We start from the raw sequence: 24,458 nt of genomic DNA on the forward strand, positions 1-24,458 counted from the left end.
TGTGGATGCAGCATCAGACCGATCTCTGCACAGAGAACCGAGCCACGAACACCACCGATGGCTCGGTTTTCACAGATCCCCGAGAAGAGAGCTGCTGACTGACAGTCGGCGTCTCTCCTCTCTGCTTCTCCATGCTCATTGGAGCGCTGAGCTGTGGAGGGATGGGGAGCGCCCATCTCAGTGTCTCAGCGGCTCGAATCAATCAAGGCAACTGGCATATTCAAACTTGGGAGTCAAGATGACGCACTGTCTCCACTGATGGCAGTGACGTCAGCGGAGAGCGGACTTCGGACCGCTCGCCTTTGAAAATGGGTCACAGGAGTGCAAAAAGAATTGCACTCTTGTGACCCATAGGAGAAGCCCAGCCTAAAAATCTCAGGCTGCACTTCTCCTTGAAGGTAGATACTTAGGCAAAAAACATATTTCTTATTTTATTTTCGATATAGTAGGTAGTTCAGTACAGGACTCAGGAGAGCAAGAAATTAGAATGGGCAGCCACACACATATGAAATTGACTCTCAGTGACACTGACAGCAGTGTGTAGCAGCACAGATGATGACACCTCACCAACAAGACACATCCCCTCCTAAATCACAGTGGGAGTCTCTTTCCATGCCAGGTGTTCCCTTCAGTCCACTCCAGTCCAAACAGCACTGACAGTCCCGCTCCCAGCTTGCCTTGCTCCCGACCCGCACACAAGGCTCTGGCTGCTCAGCTCAGATCCCTTGCACTAGAATTGGGCCGAACACCCCCCTGGTTTGGTTTGCGCCAAAACTCTTGAACATCGCAAAAATTCGTACTGAGCCTCGATCCCCATTGAAGTCTATGGGACTCCCCTAATTCTAAAAATCAAAAGTCCCTATTTTGAAGGCTTATATGCAAGTTATTGTCCATAAAATGTATGGGGGCCCGAGTACTGCCCTGGGGGACATCTATCAATGCAAAAAAAATTTTTGCAACGCTGTACCCAAACAAAATTGATGACCTTTTTTTCTCACAAATAGAGCTTTCTTTTGGTGGTATTTGATCACCTCTGCGGTTTTTATTTTTTGCGCTATAGATAAAAAAAAGAGCAACAATTTTGAAAAAACAAACAATCCTGTTCTAAGGAAATAGCGGACCCTACGGGCAGATATTTGATCTTGCAGGGCACCCTGTGGGACCAGGAGGTCACTTTGGTTGGATACTATGCTCCTAATTCATTTCAGCAGAGGTTTTTTTCCCATTTGTTTAAAGTGATTACTAGGCACCAAAAAGGCCTTCTGATTATGATGGGAGACTCCAACTCTGTTTTTAACTCCTCTTTGGACAGGCGTAGTCTCAGGGAAGTGCCTCCGTCCCGTGATGCCTCCCAAGAACAAATATTGCGTGATCTCTTCCAATCATATGGCGTGGTGGACGTGTGGCACGAGCAACATCCGTTGTCACAGGAATTTACCTTTTTCTCTAACCCCCACCAGAGTTTTTGTAGAATAGATCAAGTGTTTCTGCAACTTAGCTCCCTGCTGTTGGTACATAAGTTCACTATTGCCACCTCTCCATGGTCTGATCATGATCCCCTGATCCTCGGAATCTCCTTGGTGGGATTCTCCCGCCCGGCCTATCTCTGGTGGATTAATGAATCCCTCCTGAGCACGCAAGCTACAGTACATCCTCCCAGATAGAAACACATATCCAAACTTATTTTACAGAAAATATAAGCTCAGTCGATTCTCCAGTTGCCTTGTGGGAAGCCCACAAGGCGACAGTCAGGGGACATCTGATCCAGATTGCTTCCCGTACAAAGCGGGCCAGGGAGCAGCGGATACGGGAGTTGACTTCCTTGTTAGAAGCGGCAGATGCGACGTGGAAGACGCGTCCTACGGTAGCCCATAGGCGGACACGTGACAACTTGGCCACTGAGTTGGACCTATTCGCCTCTGCTCAGGAGGAAAAAGCCCTGCGCTGGTCCAAGTATAAATTTTACAGTTCCTCGAACAAACCTGGTCCTATGTTGGCTAGGAAACTTAATTCAGTGGGACATCCGGGCAGGCCAAGTTGACTACAGGTGACAGGAGGGGGGTTCACGTCAAACCCATCCAAGGTAGCGGCTGGCTTTGCCTCCTTCCTCTCATCCTTATATAATGGACCGGCTGCCTTCGAGCAAGTCAAGGCAGAGAGATTCTTCCAATCGTTTAGTCTTCCTCTATTGTCCTCGGCGGCACAGGCTAATTTGAATGCTCCTATAACTGAAATTGAGGTCGCCCAAGCCCTAAAGTCCCTTAAGCCATCCAAGGCCCCCGGGTCTGGACGGCTTTACCGGTCTATACTATAAGACATTTGCATCACTGCTCACGCCCCATCTAACGTCTTATTTCAACGCCTGGCGTTAAGGTACGAGACCCTCGCCAGACTCGCTGAAAGCCCATATCTCTATGATCCCTAAGTCACCCGAGGAAGCCACAGACCCGCAGTCCTTTCGTCCCATCTCCCTGTTGAATGTTGACCTGAAGGTTCTGGGAAAGGTCCCGAGCACGCGAGTCAACAGATATCTTCAGGCCCTCATACACAGGGATCAGGTGGGCTTTGTGCCCGGTCGCCAGGCGGGGGACAATGTCCGCAAGGTCGTCCATCTCCTCCATATACTTCGTCACCGTAAAATACCAGGACTTTTGCTCTCCCTAGATATTTATAAAGCGTTTGATTCGCTCTCCTGGAACTACCTTTATTTTGTTCTAACCAAATGGGGATTTGGACCACATTTTCTGCACCGTCGGCGTCGGTAAAGTACGTGGGCTTCCTTTCTGACCCTTTCCCGATACTCCGGGGGACTAGACAGGGGTGCCCCCTGTCCCCGGCACTATTTATCCTGGCATTGGAGCCGCTGGCGGCGGCGATCAGGGCCAATAGTGATATCTCGGGAATTCCTTACGCGGGCACTCAATACAAAGTGAACCTCTTTGCGGACGACGCCCTTTTGACACTATCAAACCCGCTTATCTCCCTGCCCAACCTGCAACTAGTATTAGACCGATTTTCAGCCTTCTCGGGTCTTCAAATTAACCCCTCCAAGACCACGGCGCTGAATGTTAACCTCCCTCTGGAACTGGTGCAGCGCCTACAGGATAATTTTCCTTACCGTTGGGCATCCCACTCGATTGATTTAGGGGTCAAATTAACGCCATCTTATTCTTCCCTTTTCTCAGCCAATTATTATCCCCTGTTGCGAACGGTGTCCACCCTTATGCAAGCCTGGCAATTCCCCACACTCTCATGGGTAGGCAGGATCTCGGCGGCGAAGATGACGATCCTTCCTAAAGTCCTTTATTATTTTCGTACTTTGCCTGTCCGGGTACCCACTTTTTTCCTTCGACTCCTGCAGAATAGGATCCTCCAATTTATATGGGCGTGCAAACGCCCCAGGGTACCTAGAGCGACCCTTTATGCCCATAGGCTCCGGGGAGGCTTGGGGGTCCCCAATATCTCTAAATACTACACAGCGGCCCAGATCTCTCCGTTGACTATGCTTCATGCAACCGTGGATGTTCCTCTGTGGGTGCTTCTGGAGGTGCCTGGCTGTGACCCTTGTGCACTTCAGGCACTCCTCTGGCTCCCCAGGAATCTGCGCCCTCCCTCCCTGAGCCCCATGCTGCTACATGGTCTGCAGGTGTGGGACTCAGTTTGCTTTTCCAGCAATCTGATGTCTACCCCTACTCCCCCATCACCCATAACCCTCTTTTCCCCCCGGGTCTAGAGGAGTCCCAGGCATTCTCCTGGTGGCCCTCACATGGCTACCCACGAGTCCAAAATTTTCTTTCCTCATGCTTATACTCCCCTCCTTGGAGAGTATCCGAGAAACACAAGGGGCTCCGGCCAACGAGCATTATCACTTTATCCAATTAAAGCACTGGATTGCAACATTGCGCCGCATGTCCATGTGCATGTATTAGCAAAAAGTTATAGCGTCTACAAATTAGGGAATAGATTCATGGCATTTTTTTTTTCTAGTAATGGCGATGATCTGCGATTTTTAGCGGGACTGCAACATTGCAGTGGACAGATCGGACACTTTCGACACTTTTTTGAGACCATTGACATTTATACAGCGATCAGAGCTTAAAATAGCCACTGATTACTGTATAAACGTCACTGGCAGGGAAGGAGTTAAGACTAGGGGTCAAGGAGTTGTGTGTTCCCTGGGAGCGTTTCTAACCCCTTTCACACTGGAAGCATTTTTTAGGCACGTTAGTGCTAAAAATAGCACCTGTAAAGTGCCTGAAAAAAGCCTCAGCTGCAATCCCAGTGTGAAAGCCTGAGTGCTTTCACACTGGGGCACTGTGCTGGCAGGGCATCACAAAAAGTCCTGCAAGCAGCTTCTTTGCAGCACTGTAGGAGCGATGAATACACTGCTCCTTAAGCTCCTCTGCCCATTGAAATCAATGGGCAGCACTGCTGAACTACTGCAGGAGCATTTTGTGAGAGGTTTTAACTCTTTTTCGGCCGAATAGCGCTGCTAAAATGTCAGTAAAGCGCCACTAAAAATAGCGGTGCTTTAGCGCTGATGCCCGGTTTCTTTCAGTGTGAAAGGACTCTAACTGTATGGGGGCTGGACTGACTGGAGGAGGAGAGAGATCGCTGATCCTGATCACTAGGATCAGCAGATCTCTCTCTTAGGCCGCGTACACACGGGCGGACTGTTCGCCCAACTTTGTCCGCTGAACAGTGTTTGGGCGGACAGTCCGCTCGTGTGTGGGCTTTCAGCGGACAGTTTCAGCGGACAGTTGGACGGACAAGGTTTTTCGGAAATTCCGAAAAACTGTCCGCTGAAACCTTGTTTCAGCGAACAGCCCGCTCGTGTGTAGGCTTGTTCGTCAAACAAAGTTGCGCGCATGCTCAGAAAGGATTTTCACGCTGAAAGCTATAATGCAGTGTATAGGACGTCGTATTTTTCGTCCCGTCGTACGTGCCGTTCACGTCATCGCGCACGGTTTCAGCAAACTGTTCGTTCGTCGTGTCTAATTTTGAGCGGACTGTTTGCTGAAACTGTTGGACGGACAAAGTTGGGCGAACAGTCCGCGCGTGTGTACGCGGCCTAACTCCCCTGTCGGAACGGGGATCTGTCTGTTTACATTGACAGATCCCCGTTCTGGCTCTTGTTCCCACGATCTTGGGTGGCCGGCCAGGTTCATCATAAAGGAGTCACCGTACAACTATGACGATTTGCTGGAACGGACTGACCTGCCGACAGAGGCTGGTTGCCACTACAATACAGGGCACTTTCACCCCCTTCCTTCCCAGCCCAATTTTCAGCTTTCAGCACTCTCGCGCTTTCAGTGACAATTGCGCGGTCATGCTACACTGTACCCAAATGAAATTGTTATCATTTTGTTCGCACAAATAGAGCTTTATTTTGGTGTTATTTATTCACGACTCCGTTTTTTTTTTTTTGCGATATAAGCACAAATAGCGGAAATTTGGAAAAAAAACAATATTTTCTTTTTTCTATTTGAAAAGAAATCCAATAAAATCAAATTTTGCCATAAATTTAAGCCAAAATGTATTCTGCTACATGTTTTTGGTAAAAAAAATTCCGTTAAGTGTATAATAATTGGTTTGTGTGATCACGGACATATGTACGCAAATGATCATGTACATATGTGTGCAGGTGATCACGTACATATGTGTGCAGATAATCATTGGGACATGTGATTTTAGTGGGACATATGTGGGGGACATGTTTTTATTATTAGGGACATGTGTTTTTATTATTTGGGGACATGTATGTTTTGGGGACATGTGTGTTTTGGGGACATATGTGGGGGCTGTGTTTGTACTGTGTGGTGTGTTATGTGTGTACACTACACTGGTGATCAGTGAGTAAAAAGCTGTAAAAAGCAGCCCATACTCACTGATCATCAGCCGGCTGCAGCGTTCTGCTCTCCTCTCCTCAGCGGTGACTTCCGTGTGAGGAGAGGAGAGCCGATTGCCTAGCCTGTTTACATCACATGACGGCTGTGATTGGACACGGCCGTCATGTGATCAGGAGGGCCAATCACAGAGCCCTCCTGCCGATCTGAGATGTGCCGTGTCCGGGTGACACGAGCACATCGGGATCGCGCCGCTGCGCGCGCGCGCGCGCGATCCCGCTACTCCTGAATGACGTTCCTGAACGTCCTATCAGGAGTAGACGGCTCCCACCCGGCCGTATATATGCATTGGCCGGGTGGGAAGTGGTTAAAAATGGAAAATTCCTTTAAATATAGTGCCCGAGTGGGGGGTCCCCTTACTCTGCCTGTAAAGTGGTGCATTTGTACCGTGTATAGAACCTGCTGCAACAAAACTGACATTTATAAAGAAATATGTAATGTAACCAAATGGTAAAACTCAATGAGGGGAGTTCATCCAAACTGGAGCAAACAAAATCTGGAGCAGCTATGCTTGGCAACAATCAGCTTCTGTCTTTCATTTTCAAAACTCAACTGAACAAGCTAAAGCTAGAAGCTGAATGGCCACCTTGCACAGTTACTCAAAGTGCTGTCTGCTCCAGTTTTCATAAATTGTCCCAAAGTGAATGTGCACCTTTCTACTTTAGGAGAACTTTATTCCCTTTTTTCATGCTTCATGATGGTGGTTTGCGTGAATTGGTAGTATAACATTGCAGTAAAATTAAAGTGGAACTTCACTCTCTCAATCAACATTGACTATTTTTAATCCTTTATTAGTAAATAAATAGGATTTCCATACCTATACTAATGATGTCATACATCCTTGGAGTCTTCAGGAGGGGAGGAGGAGTTTTTTCAGCTGAAGATGGATTCTAGGAAGTAAATGATACATAATTCATCTGCCCTCACTCAAGATGGCCACTGCTAGAAATGCTAGGCGGGTGTTTTTCAAAGTGATTTCTCAGCAAAATAAAGAATGGAGACATGGATGGGTGGGAGAATTTTTTCTTTGAATATTAAAAATGAATTAAATAGCGTTTTTGGTTTTGCAGTGTAGTTCCACTTTAAGTCATGTTGACGAGAGCACAAATTAGCATGATGGTGATCGCTAAAAGTGCAAATAAAGTGTTCACTTGTGTGATGCTTGTACATTGAATGCAGAGGATGTCATCCAGATCCAGATCACCCTGCATTTTCATTGTAACCTGGGTATTAATCTAGTTAGGGTATATATATATATATATATATATATATATATATATATATATTGCGAGTAATGTGGTTAATCCAAAACTTAAATCTTGCTTTGTTTGAACCATTTGGAGGTGAACTTGCTGTTGTGTTTCAGATCATTGTCCTGCTGCATAACCCAAGTGCACTTGAGCTTGAGGTCACGAACTGATGGCCGGACATTCTCATATAGGATTTTCTGGTAGAGCTTAGAATTCATAGTTCCATCAATTATGGTAAGTCGTCCAGGTCCTGAAGCTGCAAAGCAGCCTCAGACCATCACGCTACCATCACCATGTCTGATTGTTGGTTGATGTTCTTGTTATGAAATGCTGTATTAGTTTTATGCCATATGTAACGGGACGCATACCTTCCAAAAAGTTACATTTTTGTCTCATCAGTCCACAGAATATTTGCCTAAAAGTCTTGGGGATAATCAAGATGTTTTTTGGTAAATGTGAGATGAACCTTTTTTGTTCTTTTTGGTCAGCAGCGGCTTTTGCCTTGGAACTCTCCCATGGATGCCATTTTTGCCCAGTCTCTCTCTTATTGTTGAATCATGAACACTGATCTTACCTGAGGCAAGTGAGGCCTGCAGTTCTTTAGATGTTCTGGGTTCTTTTATGACCTCCTGGATGAGTCGTCATTGTGCTCTTGGAGTCATTTTTGGTTGGCCAACCACTCCTGGGAAGGTTCACCGATGTTCCAAGTTTCCTCCATTTGTGGATAATGGCTCTCACTGCTGGAGTCCCAAAGCCTTTAGAAATGGCTTTGTAATCCTTTCCAGACTGATGCATGTCAATGACTTTGTTTCTCATCTGTTCTTGAACTTCTTTAGATCATGGCATAATGTGTTGCTTTTTGAGATCTTTTAGCGTGCTTCACTTTGTCAGATAGCTTCTATTTAAGTGATTTTTTGATTCAACAGGTCTGGCAGTAATCGGGCATGGGTGTGGCAAGTGAAATTTAACTCAGCTTTCCAAAAAATTGTGGTTAATCACAGTTCATTCATGATTTAGCATGGGGGGGGGGGGGCAATTACTTTTTCACATAAGGCCAGGCAGGTTTGAACAGCTTTTTTCCCTAAAAACTGCATCTTGGATTTACTTTTAATATTAAAATTTGTTTGAAGATCTGAATCATTTAAGTGTGAGAAATATGCAAAAAAATCAGGAAGGGGGCAAATACTTTTTCACAGCACCGTATATACAGTGGGGAAAATAATTATTCGATCCCCTGCAGATTTTGTCCACTTACAAAGAAATCAAGGGTCTATACAATATCATAAGTGTATTTTAAATGATAGAGACAGGATATCAACCAAAATCCAGAAAAGACACATGATACAAATGTTATAAATTTGAGTTCAGTGAGTAAAATAAGTATTTGATCCCCAAGCAAAACATGACTTAGCACTTGGTGTAGAAACCCTTGTTGGCAAGCACAGAGGTAAGACGTTTCTTGTAGTTGGTGAACAGGTTTGCACACATCTCAGGAGAGATTTTGATCTTCTCTAAATACTTAAAATAAATTTAAAGTTTTTTTTTTTTTTTTTTAAATAACAACTACTTTTCTGCTCTGTGCAAGGGTTTTGCTGATCCTTTTTTGGAGTTCTCCGGTGGCGCTCCTGGCTTCTCCTCTTCAGCGAGTGCCCCCATGGAGAGCCGTTTTCCATGTGGGCACCCGTACGGGCACACTCCTGTGTCCTGCTGCTGCGTCCTTTGACACAGACAATGCCTTCTGTTGCTATCAATCTATCCAATGAGGACCGCGGCTGGAGCTGCTGCGCTCGTGCTTGCCACTGGAAAGATCGGGTTCACGTAAGAAAAAGGGGCGCTCTTGGGGGGGGGGGGGGCAGCTGCAGCACAGAAGGTTTATCACCTCAATGCATAGAATGCGTTAAGGTGAAAAAAAAACCCTGAGACTTTACAACTCCTTTAACCAATTTCTGCCCAGCCTATAGCAAAATGACGGCCGGGCAGTGATTCAGTTATCCGGACTGGGCATCCAGCAGGATAACATGCCTCGCAGCATGGCGATCAATGGTTCTGTGTGTCACTCTCACACACTGCATCTTCGATCGTAGTAAGGAGCCTCTGATCAGCTGTGACCAATCATAACTGATCACAGTGTGAACCAGGAAGTGCCGGTAAACGTCTTTCCTCAGTTCGCACTGACAGGGAGAGCCGATCAGCGGCTCTCCCTGTCAGAAGGGGGGTCTGTGCTGATAATCAGCACAGCCCCATCAGATGTGCCACCAACAATGCCCATCAGCTGCCAGTCGGTGCCCCATCAGAAACATGTGTCAGTGCCCATCAAAATGCCAATCAGTGCTCATTACAGTGCCAGTCAGTACTTATCAGTAACACCTGTCATTACCTCATCATCAGTGCTGCCCATCTGTGCCGCCTGTCAGTACCCATCAGTGCTGCATATCAGTGCCCATCAATTCTACATATTAGTGCCTCCTCATCAGTGCCGCCTCATCAGTACCAGTCGGTGAAGGAGAAAACAAAATTTTATAACCGAAACAAAGAGAAACTTTATTTTTGTTCAAAAAATTTCGGTCTTTTTTAGTTTGTTTAGCAAAAAATAAAAACCCCAGTGGTGAACAAATACCACCAAAAGAAAGCTCTGTTTGTGGGAAGAAAATGATAAAAATTCTGTTTGGGTAAAGTGTTGCATGACTGCGCAATTTCATTCAAAGTGCGACAATGCTGAAAGCTGAAAATTGTCCTGGTCAGGAAGGGGGAAAAAATGCCTGCTATTGAAGTGGTTAAGGTTTCTTGGCTGTTGCTTCGTAACTGAAAGTTTACGCTCCCCCATACATTTTCTATAGAATTAAGGTCTGGAAACTGGCTAGGCCACTCCATGACCTTAATGTGCTTCTTCTTGAGCCACTTCTTTGTTGCTTTGGCTGTATGTTTTGAGTCATTGTCAAGCTGAAAGACCCATCCATTACCAGTCTTCAGTGATCTGGCTGAGGGAAGAAGGTTCTTATCCAAGATTTTACAAAACATGGCCTCGTCTATTGGCCCCTCAATGCAGCAAAGTCGGTCTGTACCTTTAGCAGAGAAACAGCCCCAAAGCATAATGTTTTCCACCTCCATGCTTGACTGTAGGGATCAGCACCTCCAGTGTTCCCCTGTACATCAGGTGCCCCTACCAGAGTAATTAATTACATTGGGTGCCCCCCATCAGTCTACCTCCATCTCCATAAATCAGTTTCCACAGTCAGAGTACCCCCTTATATCAGGTGTCCCCATCAGAATGCGCCCTTAAAAAAGTGGATGTAAACCCGATTCATGAAATTTGAGCTGGGCACATATATCTGCAATGTTTTCTCATCTCTCTTCAAAGCACTAAGTCTCGTGGCTTTCTCCTGTTCTGTTCTTCTGTTATCAGCATGATAACTTCTGACCTTCGGCTTGAAGAGGTTGTACCAAGGAGATGCCTGCAGCTGCAGGCATCACCCCGGTACTGTTTTTCAGAGCCAACAGTCGGCTTTCTTGTGATATGGCTATGAAGCAGCACAACTGTTAGCCCAGAGGGGACAAACTTGGCGTTTTGAATGCTTTTAAGTGCAAACGAGAGATTTGGGGTCTTATAGACCTCGGATCCCTTCATAAAGAGTACCTGTCACGGCCTATTAGGCCCCTCTCACACTGGGGCATTTTTCAGGCGCTACAGTGCTAAAAATAGCACCTGAAAAAATCTGGCCCCTTTCACTGCAGTGTGAAAGCCGGAGGGCTAGCAGGACGGTGAAAAAAGTCCTGCTAGCCGCATCAGTGTAACAAAAGGATCAGTGTAACAAAAAAAATTTTTTTTTTTTTTAAATGCCCCATCCCTCCTTGCTTGAGCGCAGAATCAAACGCATGCGTAAGTTGCGCCCGCAAATGCAAACAGTATTCAAACCACACATGTTAAGTATCGCTGTGATCATTAAAGTGAGAGCAACAATTCTAGCACTAGACCTCATCTGTAACTCTAAACTAGTAACCTGAAGAAATTTTTAAAGCGTTGCCTATAGAGATTTTTTAAGTACCGTCGTTTGTCGCCATTCTACGAGTGTGCGCAATTTTAAAGCAGGACATGTTGGGTATCTATTTACTCAGCGTAACATCAACTTTCACATTATACAAAAAAATTGGGGTAACTTTACTGTCTTTTTTTTTTTTTTTTATTCATGAAAGTGTATGTCTTCCAAACAAATTGCATTTGAAAGACCGCTGCCCAAATACAGTGTGACATAAAATATTGAAACGACCGCCATTTTATTCTCTAGGGTTTTTGCTAAAAAAAATGATATGTAATGTTTGAGTGTTGGAGTGTTTGAGTGTTGAGTAATTTTCTAGCAAAAAAAAAAATACATATTTTAACTTGTAAGCAACAAGTGTCAGAAAAAGGCTTAGGCATGAAGGGGTTAAGAAAAGTATATACTGTAAATGATGGCAATCATACTGTAAAAGGATTTAGGGTTTACGTATTCTTTAAGACATCTTGGGGGGTAAAAAGCAAGGAATGTACCACCGGTTTAGGCCTGCTTTACGATCTGGCTCATAAAACCAAAGTAACTTAAGCAGGTAGATGATAAACAACTTTACACATTTTTGTTCACAAGGACAATGGCATAATTGACTTGTACTTCCTTTATTTGCTGCATTATCTGGTAACGCAATATCCATGGAATGTGAAACTGGTCATTGTTATACACTGTACCTGGTAAGTGTTTACATTGCACGATTATTCCAGTGTGTCATGGATAGAGCAGATAAAAACATCTCAAGTCTAGTTACCATCTCTAATCTTTTTGTTGGGCAACACATTGTGAAATTTATAGTTGGAAAGATGTCACATAATGCTATGGCTCCTGCATAGCGTCTCGTGTTAACAAGTCACTGTTTGTGTACTTTGATAATTAGGATTTTCACATTTTTAGGAGAAAAAAATACCAGCTCATACATTTTTTGTAAGCTTTTTTTTTTTTCTATAAAATCTTTATTTTGCAAATTACTATTTAGTATGTGGCGCATCTATTGTCACAGAGCAGTGTGAGTTTTTTTAAAGAGAGAGCACACCGGCAGCATTGTTCCTTCAGTTTTTCTCTCATTTGAACCCACACAGCAGTCTGAACTGATCAAGAAGGGGAAGAATTTGTCAGCATTCTATGTTATGTTCTGTATTAGGTTAACTTAGCCACTTCTGTCAATTCAAGCTTCAGGTATTGTGCACTGTAAAGAAGAGATTTTTGTTTCTCAGCAAAGCAGTTATGGTTGGCCTGGTAAACATATAGAAAGAATTTGTCAGTCACATAGTTCTGTAGATTCTTTGTGTTGGTATGAACACTAAGCAAGACATATCCAGAACAGTGTAAGTCCTTGGGCGCTTTGTCTGTGCAATCAACAGACGGTGGCTGAGAAAGCACACTGGTGGTCTATGCAGACAAGCCGATTCCAAGCTGGTTCCAGACAGATAGGGCCTGTTAAGATGAGCAGCAGTCTCTACCACCCCTGTGAAAAACTATCTACAGTGGATCGTTTTTCAGAGGATGGCAAAGCAGTGGCTGGCAGGTATTCAGAAGGCAATACTGACACCTTCTGATTGTCTGTTTTTTCTTTTTTTCCTGAAGAGGGCTTTTGAATGGAAACACCACACCGCAAACCACGAGGCAAGCAACTGGCTTGCTGTTGCGGCGTGGTGTTTCCATTCAGAACTCTCATGCACTTGAATAGATTGCTTTTGATAGTGGTATCGCCTGCAAAATGTGATAGGTGGTATAATTTTCACTGCAGTGCTACCGTGGTGATGCTACCAATGACCATGTTAACTTGTGGTTGGGGGGCGACAGAACTGCATCTCAACTGCCAGTTTTGACTGCCCTTCTCAGCCACCTGTAAATCAGATCATAGACAAAACACAGAAGCGTAAAAGCAAAGATAACAGGCTGAAGATCAGGATAATAAAGATGAAAGCAATATCCACTTACACTGTGGTCTGGTGACCTCAGCACACCCCAGACCACAACGTCACCAGGCCACATTGTAAGTGGATATTGCTTTTATCTTTGTTAAAACATTTCTTTATCAAGAACAGCTCCCTGCTTCTGTGTTTGTGTTCCTATTATCTGTGTAAGCTGGATCTTCTCCTAAGATCTGTGACCATGATGCTGCAGTTGGTGCACAGTGAGATCCAGAATTGATGACATCCCCTTGCCTGTCTTGTGCATATGCTTTTGGCAGGCGATGGAAGACTTTTATGGATCATTCACGTCTGGTTTTTATTTTATTAGAGATCAGGATAAGCACAGACAAGCTGAGTGCAAACACATCCAAACATCGGATCAGGCCCACCTGTCAGTTTTTCAGGCGGACATGATCGGACCCTCCATTACTGCTATGGAGAGGCGGATGTCAGCAGTGGCATGTCCCCTCCAATCCGATCCTGTCTGCAAAATCCAGACGGAGGATGGTCGTATTTTCCATCCATCTGGCAGACCAGATCAGATATGATCAGATGAAAACAGAAAGGCAATTTCACCAAATCTCCCCATAGAGGACTGGGTCCATGTCTGCTCTGCTCAGTGAGTGTAGACAGACCTGTCATCTGCCTGCCGTGGAATTTGTTCTTTTAAATCAAGTTTTAAAGTAATTTGAAAGCCAAATTTTGAAGATGCACACAGTGTGTCAACATGTGCTATCTGCCATCATGGTAGATCAACGTATGCGTTTCGTGAGTGCAACCCCTTCCTCGCAACTCAAGTAGGTGAGGGAGGAAGGTGTTGCACCCCGAAACAGGTCCATCGATCCTCCATGATGGGAGCTAGCACATGTTAACATTAGGCATGAGATCAGGAGGGAAATCCACATTTTGACTCCTAATTTGTGTGCATCCTCAAAATTTGGCATCACCCCATCTGATGAAGGCAAGATCAACACAGTTTGGATATACTAATATATATATACGTATATGTATGTGTGTATATATATATATATATATATATATATAATATACTTTTTGTGCATGTATGTGTATATATATATATATATGTATGTGTATATATATATATATATATATACACAGTGCCTTGCGAAAGTATTCGGCCCCCTTGAACTTTTCAACCTTTTGCCACATTTCAGGCTTCAAACCTAAAGATATAAAAAAAAATTTTTTGTGAAGAATCACCAACAAGTGGGACACAATTCTGAAGTGGGACGAAATCTATTGGATATTTTAAACTTTTTTAGCAAATAAAAAACTGAAAAGTGGTGTGTGCAAAATTATTCGGTCCCTTTACTTTCAGTGCAGCAAATGCCGCGTACACATGATCAAACAATCGGGTGGAAAAGTCCGGCAAACTCAAGTCCACCAGACAATCCACCCGTGTGTAGCCTCCGACATACTTTTTTGACCCGAAAGTACTGCGGACTTAGAAAGTAGTTTTGCACTCCAATCTTCCCGCCGGACTCGCATTTCGGCAGACAGTCCGGCCGTGTGTGTGCCAGTCCGCTGTACTTTGAGCAGACTTTTCCCGCCCGGAGAAAAGTCCGCTCATTTCGAGCGGGTCTCCAGGTAGGCGGGGCCCGCGAAGGAGACATCGCTGGCCCCGCCACCTGGTATGGACTTAAAGGGGAACCCCAACGCGGAAAAAAAATCGGTGTGGGGGTCCCCCCCAGGTCCACATTAGACCCTTGTCTGAGCATGCTACCCGGCCGACCAGGAAAGGGGGGGATGGGCGAGCCCCCCCCCTCCTGAGCCGTACCAGGCCGCGTGCCCTCAACATGGGGGGTGCCTTGGGAGAAGGGGGGCCGCGCGGCCCTCCCACCCCAAAGCACCTTGTCCCCATGTTGATGAGGACAAGGGCCTCTTCCCGACAACCCTGGCCGTTGGTTGTCGGGGTCTGCGGGCGGGGGGCTTATCGGAATCCGGGAGCCCCCTTTAATAAGGGGGCCCCGGATACCGCCCCCCCCCATGTGAATGAGTATGGGGTACGATGTACCCCTACCCATTCACCTGTAAAATAAAGTAGAAAAAAACACAACACACAAGATAAAATAGTTTATTGCACAGCTCCGGGGGTCTTCCGTCTTCGGGGGTCTTCTCGCCAGATTCCTCCGCTATCTTCTTCTAGCTCTTTTGCTAGCGGAGGAGCTCGGCTTTCTTCCTCGCCGCCGGCCTCTTCTTCCGACTTGGGGGGTCTTGTCCCCCTCTTCGGTTCTTCTGCCGGGCCACCGCGCCTTCTTATAGCTCTTTTACAGGCGGTGGCCCGGTCTTCTGTCGTCGCCGCTGCCACCTTCCGTTCTTCTTCTTCTCCTTCTTCTTCTCCTGGAGATGTTGACTCGACGTTCTCTCCGGCCGCAATGCCAGGGACGCGCTGCGCGGCGACTTATAAAGGGACAAGGGGCGGGGTCATCGGTTGATGTCACATGGTGACAGTCCCAGCATCCTCCGGGACTGTGAAATCGTAAGGGGGCGGGGTCACCATGTGACATCAACCGAAGAAGAAGAACGGAAGGCGGCGGCGGCGACGACGACAGAAGACCGGGCCACCGCCTGTAAAAGAGCTATAAGAAGGCGCGTTGGCCCGGCAGAAGAACCAAAGAGGGGGACAAGACCCCCCAAGTCGGAAGAAGAGGCCGGCGGCGAGGAAGAAAGCCGGGCTCCTCCGCTAGCAAAAGAGCTAGAAGAAGATAGCGGAGGAGTCCGGCGAGAAGACCCCCGGAGCTGTGCAATAAACTATTTTATCTTGTGTGTTGTGTTTTTTTTTGTACTTTATTTTACAGGTGAATGGGTAGGGGTACATTGTACCCCATACTCATTCACATGGGGGGGCGGTATCCGGGGGCCCCCTTATTAAAGGGGGCTCCCGGATTCCGATAAGCCCCCCGCCCGCAGACCCCGACGGCCAGGGTTGTCGGGAAGAGGCCCGTGTCCTCATCACCATGGGGATAAGGTGCTTTAGGGTGGGGGGGCCGCGTGGCCCCCCTTCCCCCAACGCACCCCCCCATGTTGAGGGCACGCGGCCTGGTACGGCTCAGGAGGGGGGGGGGCGCTCGCTCGGCCCCCCTTTCCTGGCCGGCCGGGTAGCGTGCTCGGACAAGGGTCTGATGTGGACCTGGGGGGGACCCCCACGCCGATTTTTTCCGGCGTTGGGGTTCCCCTTTAAGTCCATACCAGGTGGCGGGGCCAGCGACGTCTCCTTCGCGGGCCCCGCCCACCTGGAGACACGCTCGAAATGAGCGGACTTACCTCCGCGTGTGTGGGCAAGTCCGTTCATTTCAAAAGTACGGCGGATAGTACGGCGGACTTAGTACGCCGTATTAGTCCGCTGAAAAAGTGCCGTGTGTGGGCAAGTAGCCCATTCGGAAAGTCCGGCGGACAGTCTCGCGGGAAGTCCGCCAGACTAAGTCCGACGGATTGTCGGCTACGTGTGTACGCGGCAAAACTCACTCCAGAAGTTCAGCGAGGATCTCTGAATGATCCAATGTTGTCCTAAATGACTGATGGTGATAAATAGAATCCACCTGTGTGTAATCAAGTCTCTGTATAAATGCACCTGCTCTGTGATAGTCTCAGGGTTCTGTTGAAAGCGCAGAGAGCATCATGAAGACCAAGGAACACACCAAGCAGGTCCGTAATACTGTTGTGGAGAAGTTTAAAGCCGGATTTGGATACAAAAAGATTTCCCAAGCTTTAAACATCCCAAGGAGCACTGTGCAAGCGATCATTTTGAAATGGAAGGAGCATCAGACCACTGCAAATCTAGCAAGACCTGGTCGTCCCTCTAAACTTTCAGCTCAGACAAGAAGACTGATCAGAGATGCAGCCAAGAGGCCCATGATCACTCTGGATGAACTGCAGAAAACTACAGCTGAGGTGGGAGAGTCTGTCCATAGGACAACAATCAGTCGTACACTGCACAAATCTGGCCTTTATGGAAGAGTGGCAAGAAGAAAGCCATTTATAAAAGATATCCATAAAAAGTCTCGTCTAAAGTTTGCCACAAGGCACCTGGAAGACACACCAAACATGTGGAAGAAGGTGCTCTGGTCAGATGAAACCAAAATCGAACTTTTTGCCCACAATGCAAAACGATATGTTTGGCGTAAAAGCCACACAGCTCATCACCCTCAACACACCATCCCCACTGTCAAACATGGTGGTGGCAGCATCATGGTTTGGGCCTGCTTTTCTTCAGCAGGGACAGGGAAGATGGTTAAAATTGAGGGGAAGATGGATGCAGCCAAATACAGGACCATTCTGGATGAAAACCTGTTGGAGTCTGCAAAAGACCTGAAACTGGGACAAAGATTTATCTTCCAACAAGACTATGATCCCAAACATACAGCAAAATCTACAAAAGAATGGTTCACAAATAAACATATCCAGGTGTTAGAATGACCAAGTCAAAGTCCAGACCTGAATCCAATCGAGAATCTGTGGAAAGAGCTGAAAACTGCTGTTCACAAACGCTCTCCATCCAACCTCACTGAGCTTGAGCTGTTTTGCAAGGAAGAATGGGCAAGAATTTCAGTCTCTCGATGTGCAAAACTGATAGAGACATACCCCAAGCGACTTGCAGCTGTAATCGCAGCAAAAGGTGGCTCTACAAAGTATTAACACAAGGGGGCAGAATAATTTTGCACGCCCCACTTTTCATTTTTTTATTAGTTAAAAAGGTTTCAAAAATCCAATAGATTTCGTTCCACTTCACAATTGTGTCCCACTTGTTGGTGATTCTTCACAAAAAATAAAAATTTTATATCTTTGTTTGAAGCCTGAAATGTGGCAAAAGGTTGAAAAGTTCAAGGGGGCCGAATACTTTCGCAAGGCACTGTGTGTGTGTGTGTGTGTGTGTGTGTGTGTGTGTATGTATGTATGTATGTATGTATGTATGTATATATATGTGTATATATATATATATATATATATATATATATATATATATATATATATATATATATATATATATATATATATATATATATACTGTGTTGGCTTGCGCAGGGAGGTAGGGGGTTTTGGTGCGGATTTAATTTATATGGTATATTTAACAAACCAAAAAGAAGCAAAATAGAGACGTTCATTGATGGGGTAAATGAAAACGCACATCTGGCTTGATCTCTCTTACTGTAACAGTCCTCTAAATTAAATTGTGAGTCAATTTCTGGCTTTGTAAATAATTAATCCCCTTTAATTACAACTGCTGCGCAAAAAAAATAAAAAATTCAGACAGTCCTTGTAATTCACGATAACAGCAGCTCCTGACACAGTGTACCTTGTGACAGTGCTCTGCTGGTTTTCCCCAGTGTCAGAAGACAAATTTATTCCATACCTCAGCGACTTCTACCGCTTTTCCTGTTACTGCCACTAAATAGGCGCTTTGAAATATCACAAAGTGACATGTTAATGGCTCCAGAGCCCGGACTCTTTAGAATTGGATGAGACGCAAAGTAATGCTTTGCCGTTTCAAGATGGAAAAGGGGCTCATGTAAATTGCTCAGTGACAAAATGGCTAAGAGTTTTTTTGCAGTACCGGGAAGGCATCATATTGATGGTCAGGAGAGCCGGCACAGAGCCAGCAGAGGTACAGAAGAGCACAGGGTCAATACAATGAGCTCCTATCGAGTCGATGAATGGAAATGCAATGCACAGTGCTGTTAAGATCTATTACCGGCATATTCGTTTAACTGCATCAAGCATTCAAGGACTTTCACAAAAGCTCTTGTAGAAAAGGGCAATTGGTAAAGTAAGGATATTTTTGCAACAGTGAAATTTTTTCTGTAAAATCAAGGTAGTTAATATTCCCTTTGAGTTCCATGGCACACTACATTGTAATTTTCACAATAAGGGTACATACACACTGGTGTTGTCTGAGCACCTCTAGACAAATTACGGGTTAGGAAATGAAAAGAACTCGTTGCCGTTACAGGCAACACAGACATCAGTTAGCTTTTAACATGACGTTCTAATGTCAGGATGCTGCTAAGAGCAGAGAGATGCCACAATATCCAAAGCAAAGCAATGTTATGAGACAGGGCAAAGAAAAGTACAGTGGTAAGCTTTGGTGTTGGTAAATGACTACTGTCTCATTTTGTCTGTATACTATTAAGAATCTAACTCTGCCCCAAGATACACTAGTGTTGGCATATGGAGGGACTTATTTTTGCATAGTCAACCCAGACTGTGGCCTAGCATGTCAGGGCAGCCAGAGTGGGCACACAGGTACTCTTGTATCATGTTGCTAACTGTCAGTAACACATTCCCGTGTATAATAAAGTCTGCCAAATTGTGTACTTTTCCTATTCTTTGTTTTTGCCAACATCCTTTCGCACGCATTTTGTGGCCTTGAAATTAGATTCTGTTGTGTTTCTCAGAACCAGAAACCAGATCATCCACAAGTCAACCTGGACAGGTCCAGGAGCCTAGGACCTGGTGGATGTCTAGGGGGCCTAGCTATAATCTTCATGCTCCTCCAGTAAACTATTGTGGAGCACAACTAGTCAAAGCTGTGCAATTACCCATCACTTGACAAGATGGATTTGTAGGCATTTGGTGTCTGATGATATGGGCTCCGTAAGTGCAGTTAATGCAAATGCAAATAGCAGGGAAATGGGGGGGGGGGGGTGAAAAGTTTTCTTGCATAGGACCCCAATCTGTCTTATGCTGGCTGTAGGCAGCTTGAATATGGACCGATTCCTGCTGAATCTGCCAAAATTCAAGCCATTGGTGACCATGCAAGATCCACCTGGCACAGTAAAGTTTGATTTAAACTTGGATGGAAAATTATTGATCGCATAAAATCACTGTTCGGCAGCACCCTTGCATCCAGGCAGTCCTAGGTGCTGTGGCTGTGAGTCATTGAGTGATTCAATGGATTTTCTCCTGTTCATCCCGTGGGCTCAACAAGAGAAAATCAAGTCATGTATGGCTAGCTTTAGTCCATCTTTGGCTAGACTAAAGCTGGGTACATAATGTGATTTTTTTTTATTTTTTTTTTTATTTTTTTTTAATTCAACTGCGGGCTGAATAAAAAAAATACCTCATGGATTCCTGCATCCACTTGAGTGATGTGGATGCAGGAATCTCCCTGCTGCGCTATTGTATTCTGACAGTGGAGACTCCTCCTCTGTCGGACTACACTGATCAGTGCCGCAGCCCTTGACTGCAGCAGCTGATCAAATGCTGGTTTTCCAGCAGGATCGATCGACAGAAGTTGATCTAACAATTAGCTTCTGTTCAACAGAGAGGGCTACACACAGATTGAAATTCAGCCTGTTCCTGCTGAACTACCTGAACTTTGATCCATGTGCTCCTGGATTAAGCATATCTAGTCAACTGGGATAGAGGAACGAGAGTTGTTTGTTGAGGGTTGGGAGTAAGCAGCACCCCACCTCCACCCTACGTAACTTTCCATATACTTTTTTTAAATTTCTTTTTTACATCAAACAAATGATCAAATGCTCTTGACATATCATTGTAAAGTATATTTTTTCTTCATTCAGCAGGCTCGTTTTTTCACCCCTGCCCTCCACGCACTACCCAGGTTGTGTTTGACTACCATTCTGGTAAGAGGGTAGCACGATTGAAATCTCCACGAGATCTGTATGGCGTATCCATAGCCAGCTTCTATCAGCTCCCACGGTGGCCGTATGAATGCCAGGTTCTAAGTGAGAAGATTGAGCATATCGGTAAGTAGTCATAAAACAGACTTTAGAGTATACTTGGGATTAGATCTAGAGATGATATCTCTGATTTCCTGAATCTGAGGCTAAAACAGTCATATACATTTTACCTGTGCAGTGCTTGGCTGTGTTCACAAATGTCTGATACAGACCAACGCCTGCTTTTACCCTGTGTTGATTACTTTATGATTGCATTGGAGGCAGCATGCAAATATGTGAAGCTGGGTCTATCATTAGAAAATGACCAGAGATAGGCACTGTAACAATACTGTATTGCATTGACATCCTTACAATGGATGAAATAATAGATGCAGGATATGTAGGGGGACAGTATTAAAGTGGGGTGCCCCCCAAAAAAAAAACATTTTAAGTCAGCAGCTACAAATACTGCTGCTGCTGACTTTATAATAATCTGACACTTACCTGTCCCAGGGTCCAGCGATGCGGGGGAACAAAGCCCCCCCTCGTTCCCTGCTCCTTTCGTGGTGCCGGCATTTTTACTGTGGGCACCCGGCTGTGGCTTCACAGTCGGGCACCCCCTGTGCATGCGCAAGCGTCGTCTTGCGCCATGATAGGCCTCATAGTCATCTGGGACAAAGACAGGTCCCAGATTACTGTGCGGCGCCGAGGGGAAGTGATGTCACCAGCCTGGGCACTGAAGGAGGCAGACTACGAGGGACCCACTAGCAACAGGCATTTACAGGTGAGTAAAAAAAAATTTTTATTTCCAATTATTTATTTTTTTATGAATTTTAAGCTATTTTATGTTTTTGGTGGCAACACCACTTTAAGGCCTGCTGTTCCAAAATTCCAGTACCTGAAAGCAAGTTAGGACATCTATACTGACAAGTAGTCTTAAAATGAGCTTTACACACTGGACGTTTTTACAGCAGCTGTTTTTGGCAGTAGGCGTTTTTTTTTTTTTTTTCTACAGTCAGTAAACTCTCCATCATGTTATCCTATGCATCCATGCACACATAGGCTGTTATCCGCAGTTTTGGGCAGTAACATTTTTGAGCAGTAAATGATCCATTGTTAGAAAATGAATTTTCAGAAAAAAACGCTCAAAAACGCTAACGCGGAAAACCTTGAATAAACGCCAAAAACCGCTATTGCAAAAACTGAAAAAAAGTTGAAAAACTCACTGCAAAGCTACTGATGTTTGTATAATGTTATTTTAATGTCCAGTGTGCATGAGGCCTTAAGGGTTAGTTCACCTTTACTAAAAAATTGCCTATGCAGGTAAGGGGCACCTGGAGATAAAAACTGTGTAGCTTTGACTAAAATGAGATAATGTCCTTGATATAGGTGTAGGTCTTTTACGTACCTTCCAAAGCCTGGCTGAAAAATTTCCAGAGATTCCAGTCTGTCTTGTTGCTAGGACATTGTTAAAACCAGCCATTACTGCTCACCCCCAACATCACAGAGCTCTGATAAACCTCCTGCACATGCGTGGTCTACTATTTGCTCCATTTCGGAATGGTTGAGCTTAGAGCTCAACCATTCAGCACAGGAGAGAAAGAACACATGTGAGGGGATTGTAATCAGCTGGGAGTGTTTTAGCAACAAAGTAGGAGGGGATAATGCTGTCTCTGGTAGTTTTTTTCAGCCAGGCTTCAGTAGGTACGTAAATGGCCTACTACACCTATAGCAAAGGCATTATTTCCAGTGGTCATATCTGCACACTTTGTTTTTACCTGTTTTTATCTACAGGGACCCCTTACCCATACCTCCCAACTGTCCCTGATTTCGAGGGACTGTCCCTGATTTGGAGCAATGTCCCTCTGTCCCTCTTTCCCCCTCATTTGGCCCTCATTTTGGTCAGATCCATGTATATAAAATGCACTTTTTATCTTTCAAAAAGTTTTTTCCCAGTGCTAAACCTTTCATTCAATTTCTAAATTGCTGCATTTGTACATTTTAAAAGCCAATATAAAGGAATAGTAGTGATAAAAAAAGTCCTTGTGGATTAACCTTTTTTTGGGTTTATTCCCCTTTTAAAGGGGTGTGGCAGGGGGCGTGCCCTATGCCTACATATGTTTGTTAGTAGGTGTCCCTCATTCCCATCTCAAAATATTGGGAGGCATGCCTTACCTGCGTAGGCAGTTTTTTGGTAGATGAACTAACTGTTTAAATTATAGTTAAAGCCAAAACCTTTTTTTTCTTTTTTATTCGTTCACTTTCTGACCCAGAAGCACAATAAAAATGGCAGAATAAAAAAAGTAAAATGGTGTAGAGCTTTACATTAAAATAGCATTACATTGGTGTCTCAAAAATCATAAATAAAATGTATATCATGCATATCAAGTCCATGCATCAGTCTTTCTAGCTCTTTATTTGTAACATCAATGTGCTTTTATATATGTGCAAACATGTCCACTCTTCCACTCCTCCACCTTCAGTGCTCCACCCACACCTCTCTTACCTGGTATACAGTTTATGACCCACATGAAATGTGAGGTCAAAAACAGCAGAAGTTCTCTTTAAATGGAATCCTGTATGCCCAGTGGATTATGCCACTTGTACTTCTCTCCTACAAATTACAGCATCAAGAAAGAAAAAAAAAAACACTCCATAGTTCTTAATTTTTTAATAAGAACCTTTATTTACACCACTTATAAAAAATAAGGTGTGAGCAGCTGTTATGGTAGCAGTGCATAGGTCTGTAGTTCCCATTGAAAGTGGCAAAAAATCTCTCCATAGTGAAGGAAATTCATGTTTTAGCTGTTATACAATGGCTCCGTTGAGCATACTCTCAACACAAACCAGTTCGTTTTGGGCACCAGTTTGCAAAAAGGATATTGGGGTTCTGAAGAAAGTGCAGAGAAGGGGATTCAAGAGGCATGGAGGAGCTCAGCTATGAGGAAAGGTTAACTAAACTCAACCGAATTTATTCTCTCTTGAGAAGAGGAGATTAAAGCGGAGTTCCACCCAAAAGTAGAGCTTATAGGCTTCCTCCCCCTCTTCGGTGCCTGATTTGGCACCTTTAAGCAGGGAGGGGGGAAGGCGAACGTGTTTTTGAAAGGTCCCCTTCCCCACTTAAGGAGACGGGGGCTGCAGCCCGATCTCCTCCTTCCCTTGCCACTGGGCCAATTGGAAAGCACAGTGAGCTTTGCGCAAAGGCTTCACTGCTGGGTTCCCTTACCAGCAATGGTGGTGGCAGCACCCGGGAGTCAATCAGAAGATCGGCTGGAGTGCTGACATCGCAAGCTCCCTGGACAGGTAAGTGCCCTAATATTAAAAGTCAGCTGCTGCAGTATTTGTAGCTGCTGACGTTCATTTTTTTTCACCCAGGCTGGAATTCCTCTTTAACCACTTGAGGACCGCCGTATTGCCATTGTACGTCAGCACAATGGCACAGGCAGGCACAATCACGTACATCTACGTGATTGCCTTCCAGCGCGTGGGGGGTCCGATCGGACCCCCTCCCGCTGGTTACGGCGGTCCGATTCGGTCCAGGAGCGCTCCGTGATGAGGGGATGGCCGTTGGTTTTCGGCCACCCCCTCTGGATCGCTCCTGGCCAATGAGAAGCTTCCTCCCCTGTGTATTGTTTACACAGGAAGGAGGAAGTGATGTCATTCTCCTCGGGGCGGTCTTTTTGACCGGACTACGAGGAGAACA

At 45.2% G+C, this 24,458-nt stretch overlaps 1 protein-coding gene across 3 annotated transcripts in view; it reads left to right on the forward strand.

Annotated features, from left to right (window-relative positions):
- The window catches only part of AGBL3 (AGBL carboxypeptidase 3), a 245,419-nt gene that overhangs the window by 69,397 nt on the left and 151,564 nt on the right, over positions 1–24,458 (forward strand). For 2 of the 3 annotated variants that reach the window (XM_077469175.1, XM_077469177.1), the window contains exon 4: positions 20,657–20,842. In XM_077469175.1, coding sequence (XP_077325301.1) covers positions 20,657–20,842 — 186 coding nt within the window. The remainder of the gene's footprint in view (positions 1–20,656; positions 20,843–24,458) is intronic. The other variant, XM_077469176.1, reaches the window with a different exon arrangement.

This window comes from Lithobates pipiens, unplaced genomic scaffold, assembly GCF_037356315.1.
Source record: "Lithobates pipiens isolate NorthernLeopardFrog02 unplaced genomic scaffold, aLitPip1_a1.2 Scaffold_8, whole genome shotgun sequence".
Classification (NCBI taxonomy): domain Eukaryota; kingdom Metazoa; phylum Chordata; class Amphibia; order Anura; family Ranidae; genus Lithobates; species Lithobates pipiens.